Source organism: Apteryx rowi, unplaced genomic scaffold (genome assembly GCF_003343035.1).
Source record: "Apteryx rowi isolate R43461 unplaced genomic scaffold, aptRow1 scaffold_46, whole genome shotgun sequence".
NCBI lineage: Eukaryota > Metazoa > Chordata > Aves > Apterygiformes > Apterygidae > Apteryx > Apteryx rowi.
Genome location: NW_020450716.1, coordinates 265846 through 281395, shown reverse-complemented (window position 1 = coordinate 281395; position 15550 = coordinate 265846). Strand labels below are relative to the sequence as shown.

Below are 15550 nucleotides of genomic sequence, written 5' to 3'. Positions count from 1 at the left end.
TACCTATAGATATAAAACAAATTCAAATTCTTATGCAAATACTGGATCTTCTGATTTTTTTTTTTTTCATAGACTAATACCTTATTCCAAAAGTTACTTTCATTTATATCTTTGGGTTCTCCAAAGGAGACAATTCTTTGTTGTAAAGGAAGATTCTGGGCATACTGCTTTACAGAGAAGGTAAAATATCACCTCAGAAAGGTGTTAAACTAAAGAACACAGAACAAGAACCTGTGGTTGTAATCTGAACATGAATAAAAGTAGAATTTTAGTTCTGTGGGTTAGAAAACAACCTTCTTAAAGCAATCAAGGTCTGGAACAAATAGCAGTAATGGTGTCAAACAAACTCATTTTAAGGAGTTCTTTCCATTTATGGAAGACAGTTGCTAGTGCAAAAAAAGTCTTCCTGGATCAAGTCAGCTCCAAGTTTTCCAACACTGACATAGTTTGTCTAAAAAACATTACACTGGATGGTATATAGATTACATCATCAATTAAAAGGAGTGAATTTTGTATTTTCAAATTGATGGCATTTATTTAAAGCAGTACTGTTTCTCCTGCCAACCTCAGACTATACTTTAAAACTTATAGCTGTCCAACAGCAGTTGATTCTTTAGCAAGCGAATAAGCTAAGGCAACAGTTTGAATGCATATTTACTGTTGTACTTAATCAGGTTTCAAGCAGTTTGTCTATATGTAGTGCATATTAAGGATCTTTGTGGAATATATTTTTACTTAGGTAAAGCAAGTTAAGATAAATTGATAGGCCCTTCCAGTTCCTTAGCATGACCAAGTACAATGCCATTCATGCTGTAAATGCTCAAGAGTTCTGCTCRATTTATTTTAATTACTAATTTTGGGGGGGAATTTGTTTATTTCCTAGAGGAAACAAAGCGGACCTCCTATCAGCGATCCTGCCATTGTCATGTATTCCTCTGCATCTGCACATCCTAATTTACTTCCTGCTTTTTCAAGTTCTGATGATCAAGGTCCAACACATGCTTCATCTAATGCACAGGCTGGAATGACACCAACCCATGCAAATTCTAAGTCTTGTTCTGCGAATGATGGATCAATGAAAATACCCACCAACACTCTGGAAGGATCATACTCTGAAAAAGTCTCAGTAACTTGTCCATCACGGATTTCCAGAAATAATTCCCAGAATAGCCAGCCAAACCAAAACCATCAAGATGACTTGGCTGTACAGCTGAGGCCTTCTGGACTTCCAAACAACAAAATGCTTCCAAAAGCATTTGATAATATTATTGCACATCTACAGACTATTTTTCCAAATTATAGCAGGTATTTTTTAATGCATTTCTTATTATATTGGGTAACAAAAGTTCTAAACCTCCAATGCTAAAGTAAAAAAGAACAGATTTCATAGTAGAGGTCTCCTGTTTCATGAGAAGAGTAATTTTAGAGGGGAGGAGGAAGGGGTTCTTTTCTTTCCAGGGAGATATTCCTTAAGGGAATAGATCTGCAGTGTTGACCTTTTTTCTATTAGAACCACCAGTTTAATATTTTAGATCATTTTTTATAGTTAAAGTGGCTAGAACCTAGTTATTGAGAGAGATATTGGAAGCAGGTGTTTGCTACAGTTTATTTGAAAAGTTAACATCTTTTAAAGACTCTACTGGTATGAATCAAACATGGAAGAGGCAGTGTTCTCTAGTACTGTGATTAACCCCATAGCCATAATATTAATAATCAGTAATTATTTAATTTATGTCTTTCAGTTCAGACTTTATTAACTTCATAAAAGAAGTACGAATAAAAAATGGAAACACATTATCAGGTTTGCGCTTAGAAGAAATCCTTAGAAGGGTGACAGAGCTCATTCTGGACCATCAAAATAAGGTAGTGTGTTATAGTACTGACGTTTCTGATGTGCAGCTCTGACATGGSAACAGCACAGCAGAGTCCAGAAGAGTGCAAAATTTTCTTTACTATCAAGCTCTGAGATATAAACTTGCTCAAAATTGTTTTCCAATACCTGTCTAGGCATCAACTTCAGCAGGGAGAGCTGTGAAGTCAGCATCTTCTGCTTCACTAGGACAGACTGGAACTCAGACTCGAGAAGTACCTGCAGAAGAAAATGTACCCAGCCCACCCAAGGCAAGACCTAAAAATGCCACAAGTAAAAATCCATATCCATCTCGGCCAAATTCCCAGCCATGGGGAAATGTTGGAGCAACATCCAGATCTAAATGGAAAAAATCAGATGATACAGTAAGTTCTCCACTGTTTCACTGACCTTGAAGTTATTAACATGCACTTTTTGTGGCTAATGTTATGAGACATGGAATAATCAAAGTATATCGGGGGAGGGAGGGGAGGCTTTAGTAACATTCTAATCATTAACTTATTAGAATTTGATGATTAATTGTTGCTAGCTTTCAAATAACTTAACACTTTATGTATAGACCTCCGATGATGATCCTTGCATAATATGTCATGAGGAGCTAAGCAGAGACTCGTGTGAACTAGAATGTGGGCATCGTTTTCACAGAGAAGTAAGGATTTTTATGTTCTCATCACTGTGCAAGTTCAGGTGTACAATTGTTCCCATTTCCTAAAAGCAAAAAGAAAACTGCTACTCTTTAGCACTTAAAAAGTATAAAAACAATGCACAATTTTCCTTTATCTAGTTTGTACACCAAGAGTTGCTATAGTCTGTGTATTGATAAGTTTCCAGTTTTGGTGTTTAGCTCTTAACCAAAATGATAATTTATCAGAATGAATTTAAGCTTACTCTTTAGGGGCTAAGTCACAGGTTGGTTGCTAATCATGTCACAGATTTCTCTTTGCAGTATATTTACAGAATGGGCTAGCACTATAAAAACTGTATTTTCCACCTGATAGTAGTTGCATATACAACTTTGTGTAGTAAAAAAAATTGGAAATATATTAAAATAACCTGATACTTCTGTTAGTGATCTTTATCCATTAACACATTTGTTTACTGCTTATGTGCTATTGCAAAATAGGTGCCAATGTAAATTGATCAGCACAGCATCAGAATTAGAGAATAGTTTTCTAACTGCAAATTTTAATAACAGGCTATAGGACATGTTGGAAAATTGTTTACCTATTAGTGACAATTATTAACCTACTTAAGGTGAACTCTTTATACCAGACTTCAACTSTTTTCTGAACATTTTTCTATTCTTGCAGTGCATTAGAACATGGCTTAAGGAACATTCGAGTACCTGCCCTATCTGTCGTGTTCATGCTCTGTTACCTGAAGACTTTCCTGAGCTTCCTCCACGAAACAAATATGCTTAAACCTTGCTTTATTTGATCAAATGATAATGAAATGCAAAGTTGCTGCAAATAAATAATCACAGTGATAAGGAAAGGAGGTGTGACATGATGCCTAGGAAGAGATGAAACCCTGGTTTTATTGCAAATAGTAACAGAACTCACAGTGACTTCAGTATTTTACACTTGTGTTAAGCCATAAGATGTAGGTATTGCCATGGTACCAATAGACTCGAGTTAGTATACTCTGAGATCCAGCACTTTCCCTCGTTGCTACCTGTGTGCAGCTAATATAGTTCAGGCATCAGAAGCACAAACAACTGGTAGGGTTTTTTGGCTAAGGGGTATTTAAACTACCATATCTACTTTCCTCAAAGYATGGTGATGCCTGTCCATAATTCCTGTAAAGAGGGCGTCTTCTTCCAGAGCTGACACTATTAAAAATAAATTTTAATATCATACAGTAGGTGATCTGCATGATAGACTAGCAGTATTTCGGACAGCCAAGCTATTACTTTTTCCATGGTAATTTTCCTGGTAATTTAATTAGGCTTTTCATGATCATTATGAATGAAGTTCATATAATTGTGGCTCCATTCCCTGTATAAATCAACAGCTAATAATTCAAATTGTTTAAACAATTTTTTTAGTAATATTTTGAAGCAAAATGTTTAAGTATTCTTATGGTTCTTTTTGCTTGCATAGCCTTACTTGGAATGCTATGGCTCAATTTTACTAAATTCAGAATATGGCTTGAATTTCCCTCATATGTCAAGAGTTGATTTAAGTCAAAATTAAAGGGGTTTTATTTTTGATGAAGCAATACAGTGCATCTGTATTCTGTGCATGAATGCTAGTTTATCTAAAAGTGTGAGGTACAGAATATAAACATCTGAAAGACTGGTTAGCCTACTACTTTAGAAGTCTGAGTTTGCCATCAGTGTACCCTCTTCATTGTAAAATTTGTCTCAGATAGATAGCCAAAAGACCAGAATGAGATTATGTACAGCAAAACATTCTGAAAATAGAGTATGACTGTGGATTCAGTACAAGCAGGACTAAACTGATTATATTATATGAGATTAGGGTAGCTAATGCTAAGGATCATTTGTTCCCTAAAATGAGTATGGATGCTATTGATAAAGCTTCAAAGTACTTCTGTGATTAATCAGTATGTTAACTGGAACTTTGTGATCAAAATAAAGTTACTACTACAGCTGATGTGCTTTCTTATTTTATGTATATTATTTTTGCTAAAAGTATACTAGTTATTGATGAGTAATCTACTATATGCTAGAGAGAGAGATAAAGTACTGTGCTGCTCAGCACTGCAGCACTTGCATCCTTTTAAGCTTCCCTTATTTTCTCAGTGGGAAAAGAAAAATATAATGAGTCTCTGCCACCCATCCTTGTATTAGCTTTTCACCAGAGCAGCAGTTCTTGGCACCTGGGACCATTCTCTTCCAGGGCAGGGCACCCTTGATCTGCTAAGCAGGGGCAAAGCAGTCTCACACATGCCACATTTGACTGTGTTCTCCAAATAAATGAAGCATAACTTGCCTTGAGATAGTAAGGCTAAGCTAGCTGTGAACAGGTAAAGACCGCACTTACTGTTAATGCAAGATCTTAGCATTGAACTGATATGTATATATACTTGTTTGTTATCAGCCAATCTTATGCTCACGGCACAGATAGGACCAGGTTCCTGAATAAGTAGGATTTTTTTTTTTTTAATCTCCTTTCTCTTCCCTGAACCCCATAAACTGGAAGGATTTTAGTGATATTTACAGGTGATTTTTACATTTTTAAAGAGGAAGCCTTATAAAGGGAACTTGCTTTTTGTCTGTTCCAAGACATTTTAGACTAAGTTTTAAGGTGACCAGATTTCTCRGGTGCTTTTAACCATAAGTACATGTGGGCAAGGCTAGTTTATTACTAGATTTTAAAGGGTCAAGAACCTTGCCCTGGAGTCCTTTCAGAAGGTTTCCTGACTTAGTCAGTACAGCCTTAAGTGCTGTATCATTATTTCTACAGTGCAGTGCTGGATGATCAGTTCTTTATATGTGAAAGGTCTAGGAAATGCGTTGTTACTGCAGTAGAGGTCTGGTATTAATGTGTGTGCAAGGGATGGAACTTCCACAATTTCTAATCCATAATTACTAGTTCTAGGCACCCTAATAAAGAGATTTCATGTACAACAGTGGTCCTTGGGTTCCTGTCAGAGCTGCCTCCTGGAAAGTAAAAGCATTGTAGGGAACAGCAGGGATTTGTTCCAGAGCAGGATTTTCAGCAGTCACTCATGGCTCTCTGAAGCATTTTATATACCATCACTCCCCTGGGACCATCGCTGTACCAGCAGAGAGACAAGCTACAGGCTGTAGTTCTGCACTAAAGGAGTGGAGCTGCTGCAGCTCCTGTAGACAGAGGCAGGATGAATGCCAGGACATCTCAAATGATTTCTGTATCTCGAAGTTGACAGTGCTGCTTTGACCAGCAGGTGGCACTCTTGTAACAGTCTGTAAAATAGAAATAGTGGCTTTGTTTCCCCCCACATGGTCTTGTAACAGAATACTTGCACTTATCTTACAGAAATGTGTGACCGGGGGGGGGGGGGGGGAGAAACTATACTGTTTTAATACAAGAATGTTGTAACACATCATTGAAATAAAATTTCAGGTGTTTATTCCTAAAATACAGATGATACAGAACCACAGCCAAACTTAAAATTAGTCTCCAGCTGGACAATTCCACCAGATAATGCTACAGGAAAGTTTTAGTAGTCTTTTTCTTAATTCTATCTTTTTAGGTTGTCACCTTTTTACTCATACTTTATATTGCACTTTATATACTTAACATGTCACCTTTCCTACACAAAGTCATATTGAAAATTAACGGTTAGAAAAATGTGGCTATGTTAACTTTAAAGAACAAAGTCCACAACATGTTCATTTTCAGGAAGGTTATTTCTTGGTGAAGTGGTCTTCCATCTAGTTCCTGATTTGCCTGTTCACATGGATGTCTAAGCTGTACAAACATTTTAATGAGTTTCTAAAAGTGTAAAATAGTATGATTTCCTTCACTAATTCCCTTTCTAGCATACACATTATACTCCAACAAGTTGCACAAGCGACAACATTAACCCACTCAAAAAGAGTGAATGGTTAGTCTCCCTTGGAATGTTATTCATATAATGCCAAATCATGTCCTAAAGGCACAAAGTGCCATAGCAAAAAGGTCTTTTTATGCAGTTTTTTGTATCATTTAGTACAGTCAGCCAGCAGAATAGGTTGGTCTGTAACAATGCAGTCACACTGTTTGTCTTAACAGTCATTCCTAAGACAACAGCTTACAAAGCACATTTTCACATCAAAACTGGGCTTTAGAAGGTTAAGAGGGAGATGTTATAATGCAAAGAATACCTGAAGTACATTCTCAGCCTAGAACTTTTGACTGGTCCTCTTTCCTTAGTGCTATTTCACGCAAACAGCAAAGCTAAATTAAGAGTATAATTTGTCTAAGCCTATAAGCCTCTGCAGAGCCGGTGCAATGAATAAGGGGAAAAGAAAAAAGACACCCCCCCCCCCAAAAAAAAAAACCCTAGGAACTTCAGTTCTAAGAATACAGATTCATATTCCCTATTTGACCAAAACACACTTGGTTCCTTCATATTTCATATTCACCTTGCAATATTCATGCAACTCCATCTTATATTTTTGTAGCACCATTTATTACATCTTAGGACATTCTATTAAGCCTTATATCACAAGTCCAATATCCCCCCCCCATACATAATATACATAGTATATAACAGGACTTACTAGGTTTAAGAAGTCTTTAAAGAACTTGGTGTATTTCATAATGTAGTACTTGTTCCAGAGAAACTTACTACATTGTGCAAGTTGTAGAAATATCCAAAATCATTCCTTCAGGATTTGTCTGAGAAAAAGTGGGGAAACATGGCTGTTGAATTCAGAAAGACACGTGACAAGGCTTGACCAGCAGTATACATCTGCTTAGTATATCATGAGAAGACAGGCAGAGTGTTCAGGAAGATTTACAGAGGACTGAACACATAAGAACTACCAGCAGAAAGGAGGAAGTGATGTGTTTTTAGTTAAACTAATCCATGGACAATATTCAGCCTTGTCTCTGAAGAATTTTCTCCTTGTTTGGTAAATCCTTAGGTAGTCCCCCTGTGGCTATTTACATTCTGCAGAGCTTCAGAGGGAAATTCTCTGTGATGAGATGATCATCATGCAGAAGGACAACAATGTTAACTTCAAACTCTAGGGGAAGAGGAAAAAATAAAAGGTTCTATATTAATCTGAATTGTATCAGCAGGATCAGAAGCAGACAGTTCCTGCTCTCAGATGCATCAGTTCACAGGACTCTTCCACACGGTTCTAATATTCAAGATTTTTCTGTAGCTAAGTAATACAATAATGCAGGGAAGAACAAGGTACTCCAGATGGAACCTAATCACAGCATCTGAGATCTTGGACCATCCTTACAGAACCTTGGCTTGTTCTGCTCTACCAGGAGACTGTATACTGGAGTTCTGACATCAAGATTAAAACAGACTTTGGCTTGGGGTGTCCTCACAACAATATTCATTGTATAGAAGCAAATAAGTGGAAGAGTTAGAAAACAGACTCTTTCCTATTAATGCTGTCAGCATATATAGAACTTAATACAATACTCTAAGGCTATTTTGGCCTTTACAGAAAGCGGAGTTACACACACAAACACACACACAAACCACCCCCCCCGCATTCCATGAAGAAATTTTAAAAAGAAAATTTACTCTAATATTATATTCTGTGTTGTTCTAAAAAGAACCAGGATCAGATCTATGTCTCTAAATGGAGACAGAATACGAAATCAAGCAGAGTTAACAACTGGAGGGAACTAGAGAGCAAAATATATAATAATATATAATAATAATAATAGTTATCTTTTTTCAGCATCTTCATAACAGGATATGAAGGCTGTTCTTATAAACAAAAGTAGATATACTAACAGTAGCAATTTGTCACTATAAATTACTATGTAATAGCTAGAAGTGCTAAATGTAGAATGGAATGTTATTGATTACTGCGGTGAAAATCACTGTATAGATCAGGTGGAAACATGCTTTTGAGGAAACAGGCACTCAAAGCTGAAAAGTTAGTTGCATRCATTCGTCCAAAGAGATACAGTATAAAAGTGGAAGCAGCTTCAGCTGGGGAGGATCCTAACAATACAGACTCGTAGCTTGAGTCTGATACAATTAAAAACACCCAACAGATTCCAGAAGAAAGAAGGGTAAAATAACAGGCTATCACGGAGGATTTCTGCAGTAATTATTTGAACAAATGAGAAAATCTGACTTGTAAAGCAGAACAGAAGTCGGTATTTGGGACAGGAAAACAGGGACCTAGATTTTAAGTGTCTGTTAATGAAAATGCTGGATTTTGGCAAAAATAAGCAGGAAGAAGTGGCCTGTGAAGTTCAAGAAAGCAAAGTTACATATAGTTGTACTTTTGAGTCTGTGCAGCAGGAGAATGGGAAACAAAAAGGAGAAGGAATAGAAAAAGGAGATCTCAGTGATAAAAAAGAAGGAAGTGATCATCTTGGCATTTTCTTCTAGAGCTACTACTTAAATGCTTGAAGTGTTTAATCACACTGAATTTTTTTGGCAGGAAAAATAATTACCTGCCACTACACTACTGCTCCAGTCCCTCTATCATATAATTCTATTAGTCAGAACTAACTTAGTAATTTCATAACTGTTTTAGTTAAGAGTGTTGGGCTCTGTTTTCTCAATCTGTAAGAAATACAGCATACTACAATACTGTTCAAGGAACCTCTACAGGAAAAAGTATTTCCTTCATTTTTTTTTGCAATGTTGACAGTGATTTTTCCCATTATCTGCCAGAAGCTAAAGTGAAACTAGAAACTTATTTCAAGTGGAAGATGCCAGTACAGCATAAAAACCTGTATACTTACCAACTTTGAAGTTTGTTGTTTCYAGTGTAGGGCAAGTGAACAACCTCGGAAACACCATGTATATAGGAACAGGTAGGCCCCTGCAGACATCCCCATCAGCAATCTGAATATTCTGAATCTCTGTGGCATCTCTGGCATAACCCTCTGCGCAGCCTGGTGAAAGCAGGAAATTCAGAGGAAGAGGAGAGGAAGGGAAAGGGAAAAGGGAAAGCAATGGCCAAAATTCAAACACACAAAGATTTACCAGAGAACAATCCCAAAAAATTTTGCCCTTTGACCATAACTTTACATATTAGAGCTCCTGAGTTAAGGATCATAGAGATTATTTAAATTAATGCTTTGACTGTTCTACCTGAGGTGCAAAACTTTTTTTTTCTCTCTCTCTAAACAGGTCTTTTGAATTGTATGACTTTTGACAGTCTTGCATATGTAAGCTCAAAGAGTACAAGCATTCTGTTAATTATTGCAGTCTATACACATTATATTTACAGAACAACTTACCACAGGTTTCCACACGTACTAACTGCAGTTCAATACTTTTGACTGCAGCTTCTGCATTCTCCACTACCAGTTCTCCTGTTAGTGGCTGTGTAATGATACAGTTTGTAGAACTGAGATGACCTCTGATGAGAAATTTCGGAAGTGAGGCTCTCTAAAAAGAGGGGAAGGGGAACGGAGGGGAACAAAAACAAACCATAACTATAACAGCAGAATGCTGACTAAGGGGGGGGGGGGAAGAGAGCAACCTTACAGAGAAAAAGATGAAAAGTTATCAAAATATGTAGAAAACTTACAAAATCAAGAACTTGGTTCAGAAATGTCTCAAGTAACTTAATGCATGTTTTTAAATAGGCATCCTTATGCAGATGCATTAGGATATTATCTCTTACTATGCTTCTGAAATGCATCTCTCCAACTCACTCCATACACAGGAGCTATCCATCCTGGGATGATCTGACATGACTTGGATGCTACAGTTTATCCAGAAGTTGGGAACTGCATGGTGAAGGAGACAGGCTGGCAGGAATGGAAAAGACGGTCAGGTTGACCAGTGCTCTGAAGAACTGCATTTTGGCCTTGTTTTGTCACAGATTACAATAAAGGTTATCATTTCAGTGATTTTCCCAGCATTTTAAACTTATCTCTCATGGCCACTATTGGGAGGGAGGAAAAGGACATTTAACATGCTCATTTAATTCAAGATGTATTGTACTGCATACTGGTGCAAGACACCAGTTAAAGCGCTGGACAATCAATAAAGATCTAATTTGAATGCAGGATCATACTTTAACAATCTTAACAACAAGCACATTTCCTACATAATAAAAAAAGCAAACCACAATGCTCCTGACACTCAGGTCAGCATGGCTGGATGCTACAGACTTACTAACTAGTTGCAGCAGGAGACAACCAAGCAGTAAGAATAACTGAATGAGGATGACAGTCAAAGTTTCTGTAAGTCTATAATCAGTTTCTGTAAGAGAATGCAGTGGGGTTCTTGCTTCATCAGCCCCCCTTTTTTTTTTTAGGCCAACAGGCATCACAGATATTTTCTGCCAGCAGAGAAACTCCTATGCCAGAAGCTCCAGTTACATTTCCAGTTCTGGCAGGAAGCATACTGAAACAATCAAGTTTTCTAACCACATCTTCAGCTCATTTCTTCACCATTCAACTTTCTTCAAAGTCTTCCAGCCTCGTGCTCCAACCTTCCTCCTCTTTTGTAAATCTTAYTGTTCTTTCTCCTCAGGTTTTTAGGTACTGACACCTTATTGACATGTTGATATTAGCCCCTACCTTCTAAGCACCTCTTTCATACTTGCTTGTGGCTTCTAGTTTCCTTGCCCATGTATCCAATTTTCCCTTCTTCCAAACCAACTCTCTTACAAACTTTTTTCTCCCAATCCGTTTGTTCTACTTGCTAGGCCTGGCTGCCAGAAGCAATGGCAGGAAAGTTCTCCTCAGCTATTGTTTAGACTGTTTCACACAGATCCCCAACACCTCTGCAGAATGTAGCATTTTACTCAAAATAAGTCTTTGGGGGAAATAAAGAGGTATCTTCACATGCTTAGTAGGCTTGACCTCATTTGGGTATTTTCTCCTAATGGAAATAACAAAAGTTACATCCCTGACAAAATCTGTCCTATGAATCCTATGATACATTAGTAAAATGCTCTTTTATTGTATGATCTCTAGCAGGTTCTTCTCATCAGCAATATTAGTGAATGTAGGCTTACTTCCCTGCTACACAGAGACATTGTATCACTACCCCCTGAACTGTCGTGCTCAGAGCCTAAGGGACAGACATAAAAGGAACTTTCAGAACCAGAACTCAAAGCCATTTTCTTCAAACCTAGTCTACAAGATTTTTTTTTGTTTTTAAAGGCATATTTCCCCTAGAACCTTACTACTCTTGTCAGTGCTCTAGGTATTTTATCCTAACTAGGTCTTCTCTCATGGGATCCATCTTTTACACTCCATTACATAATCCTGAAAAATGAGAATCAAGAACACACCAGTAAATCTATTTTGTTTTTTTCCATCTAATCTCTTTGTGCTTTGCTAATGCAAATCTCCCAGTTAGTTTTCCAGTGGTCTACTACAAATTACAGAAAAGCAGAGAACTGAAATTTTAAAATATCCAAAAACAATTACTTTTTTATTTTTACCTATAGACCTTTGTCCACCAGATAGTCACTTCACACCCATGCATTTTTCTGAGATAGGCAGAGCAAAAAAATGCAATGCCACTGCTTGTACTAATGCACAGTCCAATACCATTGAGCAGAAGTTTTAAAACCTAGTTTTTGTGGTTATGTACTTGAAATAAAGAAAGGAACAGGGTCTGCTATTAAACCTAAGAAAGAGCTTGCAATGGACAGGACTTTCTCAAGATGCACATCATTGAGTCTTTGCTAAGCAAAAGGGTAGACTATTAGAAGACAAAATAATTTAGGTGGAAATACGGTTCACTGGGAAAGAGCAGACTGCTGACAGCTTAGTATTTAGCAGCCATTTCAAAAGTTATTTTACCATCAATAGCTATTACATCCTTATACTTGAAAATGTATGCTTCCAGTGTCCATCAGCCTCTAGAGACATCAAAGGCTGCAGAACACTAGTTCAGCCAGGAGAAATGGTTGATTTTCAAGGATTACCTCCTCCAAGCTCAAGAGTGGTCTATCCTGACATGCAAGAAGTCAAGCAAAGGTGGCAGGAGGCCTGCATGGACGAATATGGAGCTCCTGACAAATACAGACCAAAAACAACAAAAAAAAAATTGGCAAGAGTAGGAAGCAGGGACAGGTGACCCAGGAGGAATACGGAAACACTATCCAAGTGCGCAAGGATGGGGTTAGGAAAAATCAAAGCCCGCCTGGAGCTGAATCTGTCAAGGAACATGAAGGGCAACAAGAAAGGCTTCTTTCTACAAGTATACTAGCTGCAAAAGGAAGACGATGAAAAACATGGGTTCACCGCTAAATATAGTGGGAGACCTGGTGACAAGAGACATGGAAAAGGCTGAGGTACTTACTGCCTTCTTCCCCTTGGTCTTTACTGGTAAGATTTGCCTTCAGGAATCCCAGGCCCTTAAGACCAGTGGAAAAGTCTAGAACAAGGAAGACTTACCCTCAGTAGAGGAGGATCAGGTTAAGGAACATTTAAACAGAGTGGACACACAAGTCCATGGGGCCTGACAGAATGCAGGCGTGAGTACTGAGGGAGCTGGGCAATGTCACTGCAAGGCCACTCTTGATTATCTTTGACAGGTCATGATTATCAGGGGAGGTTCCTGAGGAATGGAAGGAAGACACTCCTATCTTTAAAAAGGAGGATCTGGGGAACTACAGGCTGGTCAGCCTTGCGACAATACCTGGGAAGGTGATTGAGCAAATAACCCTGAAAACCATTTCCAAACATAAAGGATAAGAAGGTGATTGGGAGTAGTCAGCACAGGTTTACAAGGGAGAAATCACCCCTGATCAACCTGGGAGTTTTCTACGACAAAATGACTAGCTTGGTGGATGAGAAGAGAGCAGTGGATGCCGTTTATCTTGACTTTAGCAAGGTTTTTGACAGCATCTCCCCTAACATCCTCACTGCCAAACTGATGAAGTACAAACTAGAAGTACAGACTACATAAATGGACAGTGAGGAGGACTGAAAACAGGCTGAACTGCTGGGCTCAAAGCATTGTGATCAGTGGCATGAGGTCCAGCTGGAGACCACTCACCAGTGGTATACCCCAGGGGTCAAAACTGGGGCCAGTATTGCTTAATATCTTAATTAATGACCTGGATGATGGGATAGAGTGAACTCTCAGCAAGTTTGCAGACAATACAAAATTGGGAGGAGTGGTTTGTAGAGCAGATGGTTGTGCTGCCCTTCTGAGGGACCTCTGACTGGCTGGATAAATGGACAAACAGGAACCTCGTGAAGTTCAACAAAGGGAAAYACGAAGTCCTACACTTGGGGAGGAATAACCCCATGCACCAGTTCAGGCTGGAAGCTGACCAACTGGAAAGYAGCTTTTTCCAGGAGTCCTAGGGGACAAAATTTGCATATAAGCCAGCAATGTGCTCTTGCAGCAAAGGTGGCCAACAAGCATCCTGGGCTGCATTAGGAAGAGTGTGGCCAGCAGGCTGAGGGAGGTGATTCTTCCCCTCTGCTCAGCACTGGTGAGACCACCTCTGGGTTAGTGTGTCCAACTCTGGGTTCCCCAGTACAAGAAGGATATGGACATACTGGAGGAAGTCCAGTGAAGGGCCATGAAAATGCTTATGGGCTTGGAGTATCTGACATAGGAGGAGAGGCTGAGAGAGGTGGGACTGTTCAGCCTCAAGAAGAGAGGGCTCAGGAGGGATCTTACCAATGTGTATGGGAGGGAGTAAAGATGGAGCAAGACTCTTTTCAGTGGCGCCCAGTGACAGGACAAGAGGCAAAGGGCACAAATTGAAATACAGGAAGTTCCACTGAACATAAAAAGAAAAACAAAAAAACCCCCACAACTTTTTTTTCACTGTGAGGGTGATTGAATGCTGGAACAGGTTGCCCAGAGAGGTTGTGGAGTCTCCATCCTTGGAGGTATCAAAACTTGACTCAACATGGTCCTGAGCCACCTGCTCTAGACGGTCCTGCTTCTAAGCAAGGGGGGCTGGACTAAATCTCCAGGTCCCTTGCAACCTCAATGATTCTGTGATTTTGTGAATATGCAGAATAAGGTCAACAATGGCATGAAACAATCCAATGGCTGATCAAGATGTTTGAACTGAAGCTTTGAGAAACCATGGAAGAGCTGGTCCAACTTCAGAAGTCTAGAATTAAGTGAATTGGAAGACTTAAACTGGGGATGCAGAAGGGAGAATTAAAGCAGGAAAGCTGTCTTATTAACAAAAGAAGTGCTCAACTGGAATATCTGGAAAAGCAGAAAACAGGTTGCAGGGGGCACACACAAACCAGTGTTCAGAAAGCTAATTGACTGACCAAAAAGCCATGAGCGAATACTGTTCATACGGGCTTCCCAAAGCCAATGCAGGCCCTGTAAAGACAGCATAACCAAGAAGTCGAAAAATACATTTTTAAAGGATCTTGCTGCATATGGTACAGAATGTTTTTCCTTGTTTTGCTGCCATCTTGCGCTCAAAGATGAAAAAACTGCTTAACCATTACTGAAGAAAGTTCCACTTTACATTAGTCACACAACCAGAAGACAACATGCAAGATTACTTTATTGCTTACAAAATTAAGAGAGAAGAAAAAAGAAAGGAAAGGAAAAGAACTGATTACCTACAGGAATGCATTTAATCATAATTTTCTTGCTCTCATTCAGAATTACTTGAGCATTATATATAAAACAAGAAACTTACCTCTTTAACATTCTGCAAGGTTTCAGGGGTAATTGTAAAGTCTACTGGGCTTGGCATCAGCTTCCCTTTCTGTGACTACAGAGTAATGAAAAAGTTAAACTGTAAACTATATGATTTACAAAACACATGCTGACTACTAAAAAAAGTCAATGAAGTCAAGCAATGTTGGCGAGGCTGATTTTTAGAACTGTTAATACTGAAAGTATGCATCTACATAATAAAAGAATTGACATTTCCTGCCTTCATTATTAATGATATTGTCTAAATTCAAGTCACAATTCTGAATGTGCAGAAAATGGACCACATCAAGTTTTGGTGATTTGTGTTTGCCATTGCAATAAACCACAGTAAGAGCTCCATTCATAAATCACTGGCATAAGCCCTACCTACATTGGAAGACAAATGGTTGACACCTGCAAACTACCTGGAGG

At 38.6% G+C, this 15550-nt stretch overlaps 2 protein-coding genes across 17 annotated transcripts in view; one reads left to right on the top strand and one right to left on the bottom strand.

Annotated features, from left to right (window-relative positions):
• Nucleotides 1–10613, top strand: part of TTC3 (tetratricopeptide repeat domain 3) — a 68667-nt gene extending 58054 nt beyond the window's left edge. For 11 of the 13 annotated variants that reach the window (XM_026077687.1, XM_026077688.1, XM_026077696.1 and 8 more), the window contains 5 exons: nucleotides 884–1305; nucleotides 1743–1863; nucleotides 2008–2235; nucleotides 2430–2519; nucleotides 3181–4488. In XM_026077687.1, coding sequence (XP_025933472.1) covers nucleotides 884–1305; nucleotides 1743–1863; nucleotides 2008–2235; nucleotides 2430–2519; nucleotides 3181–3291 — 972 coding nt within the window. In that variant the 3' untranslated portion in view covers nucleotides 3292–4488. Of the gene's footprint in view, nucleotides 1–859; nucleotides 1306–1742; nucleotides 1864–2007; nucleotides 2236–2429; nucleotides 2520–3180; nucleotides 4489–10187 lie in introns of those variants that run through there. The other 2 variants (XM_026077690.1, XM_026077699.1) reach the window with 2 other exon arrangements.
• VPS26C (VPS26 endosomal protein sorting factor C) overlaps nucleotides 3382–15550 on the bottom strand; it is a 29308-nt gene continuing 17139 nt past the window's right edge. For 2 of the 4 annotated variants that reach the window (XM_026077700.1, XM_026077701.1), the window contains 4 exons: nucleotides 15120–15194; nucleotides 9757–9907; nucleotides 9256–9408; nucleotides 5933–7553 (listed from right to left, as the gene is read on the bottom strand). In XM_026077700.1, the coding sequence (XP_025933485.1) occupies nucleotides 7471–7553; nucleotides 9256–9408; nucleotides 9757–9907; nucleotides 15120–15194 (462 nt within the window). In that variant the 3' untranslated portion in view covers nucleotides 5933–7470. Of the gene's footprint in view, nucleotides 5784–5932; nucleotides 7554–9255; nucleotides 9409–9756; nucleotides 9908–15119; nucleotides 15195–15550 lie in introns of those variants that run through there. The other 2 variants (XR_003255483.1, XM_026077702.1) reach the window with 2 other exon arrangements.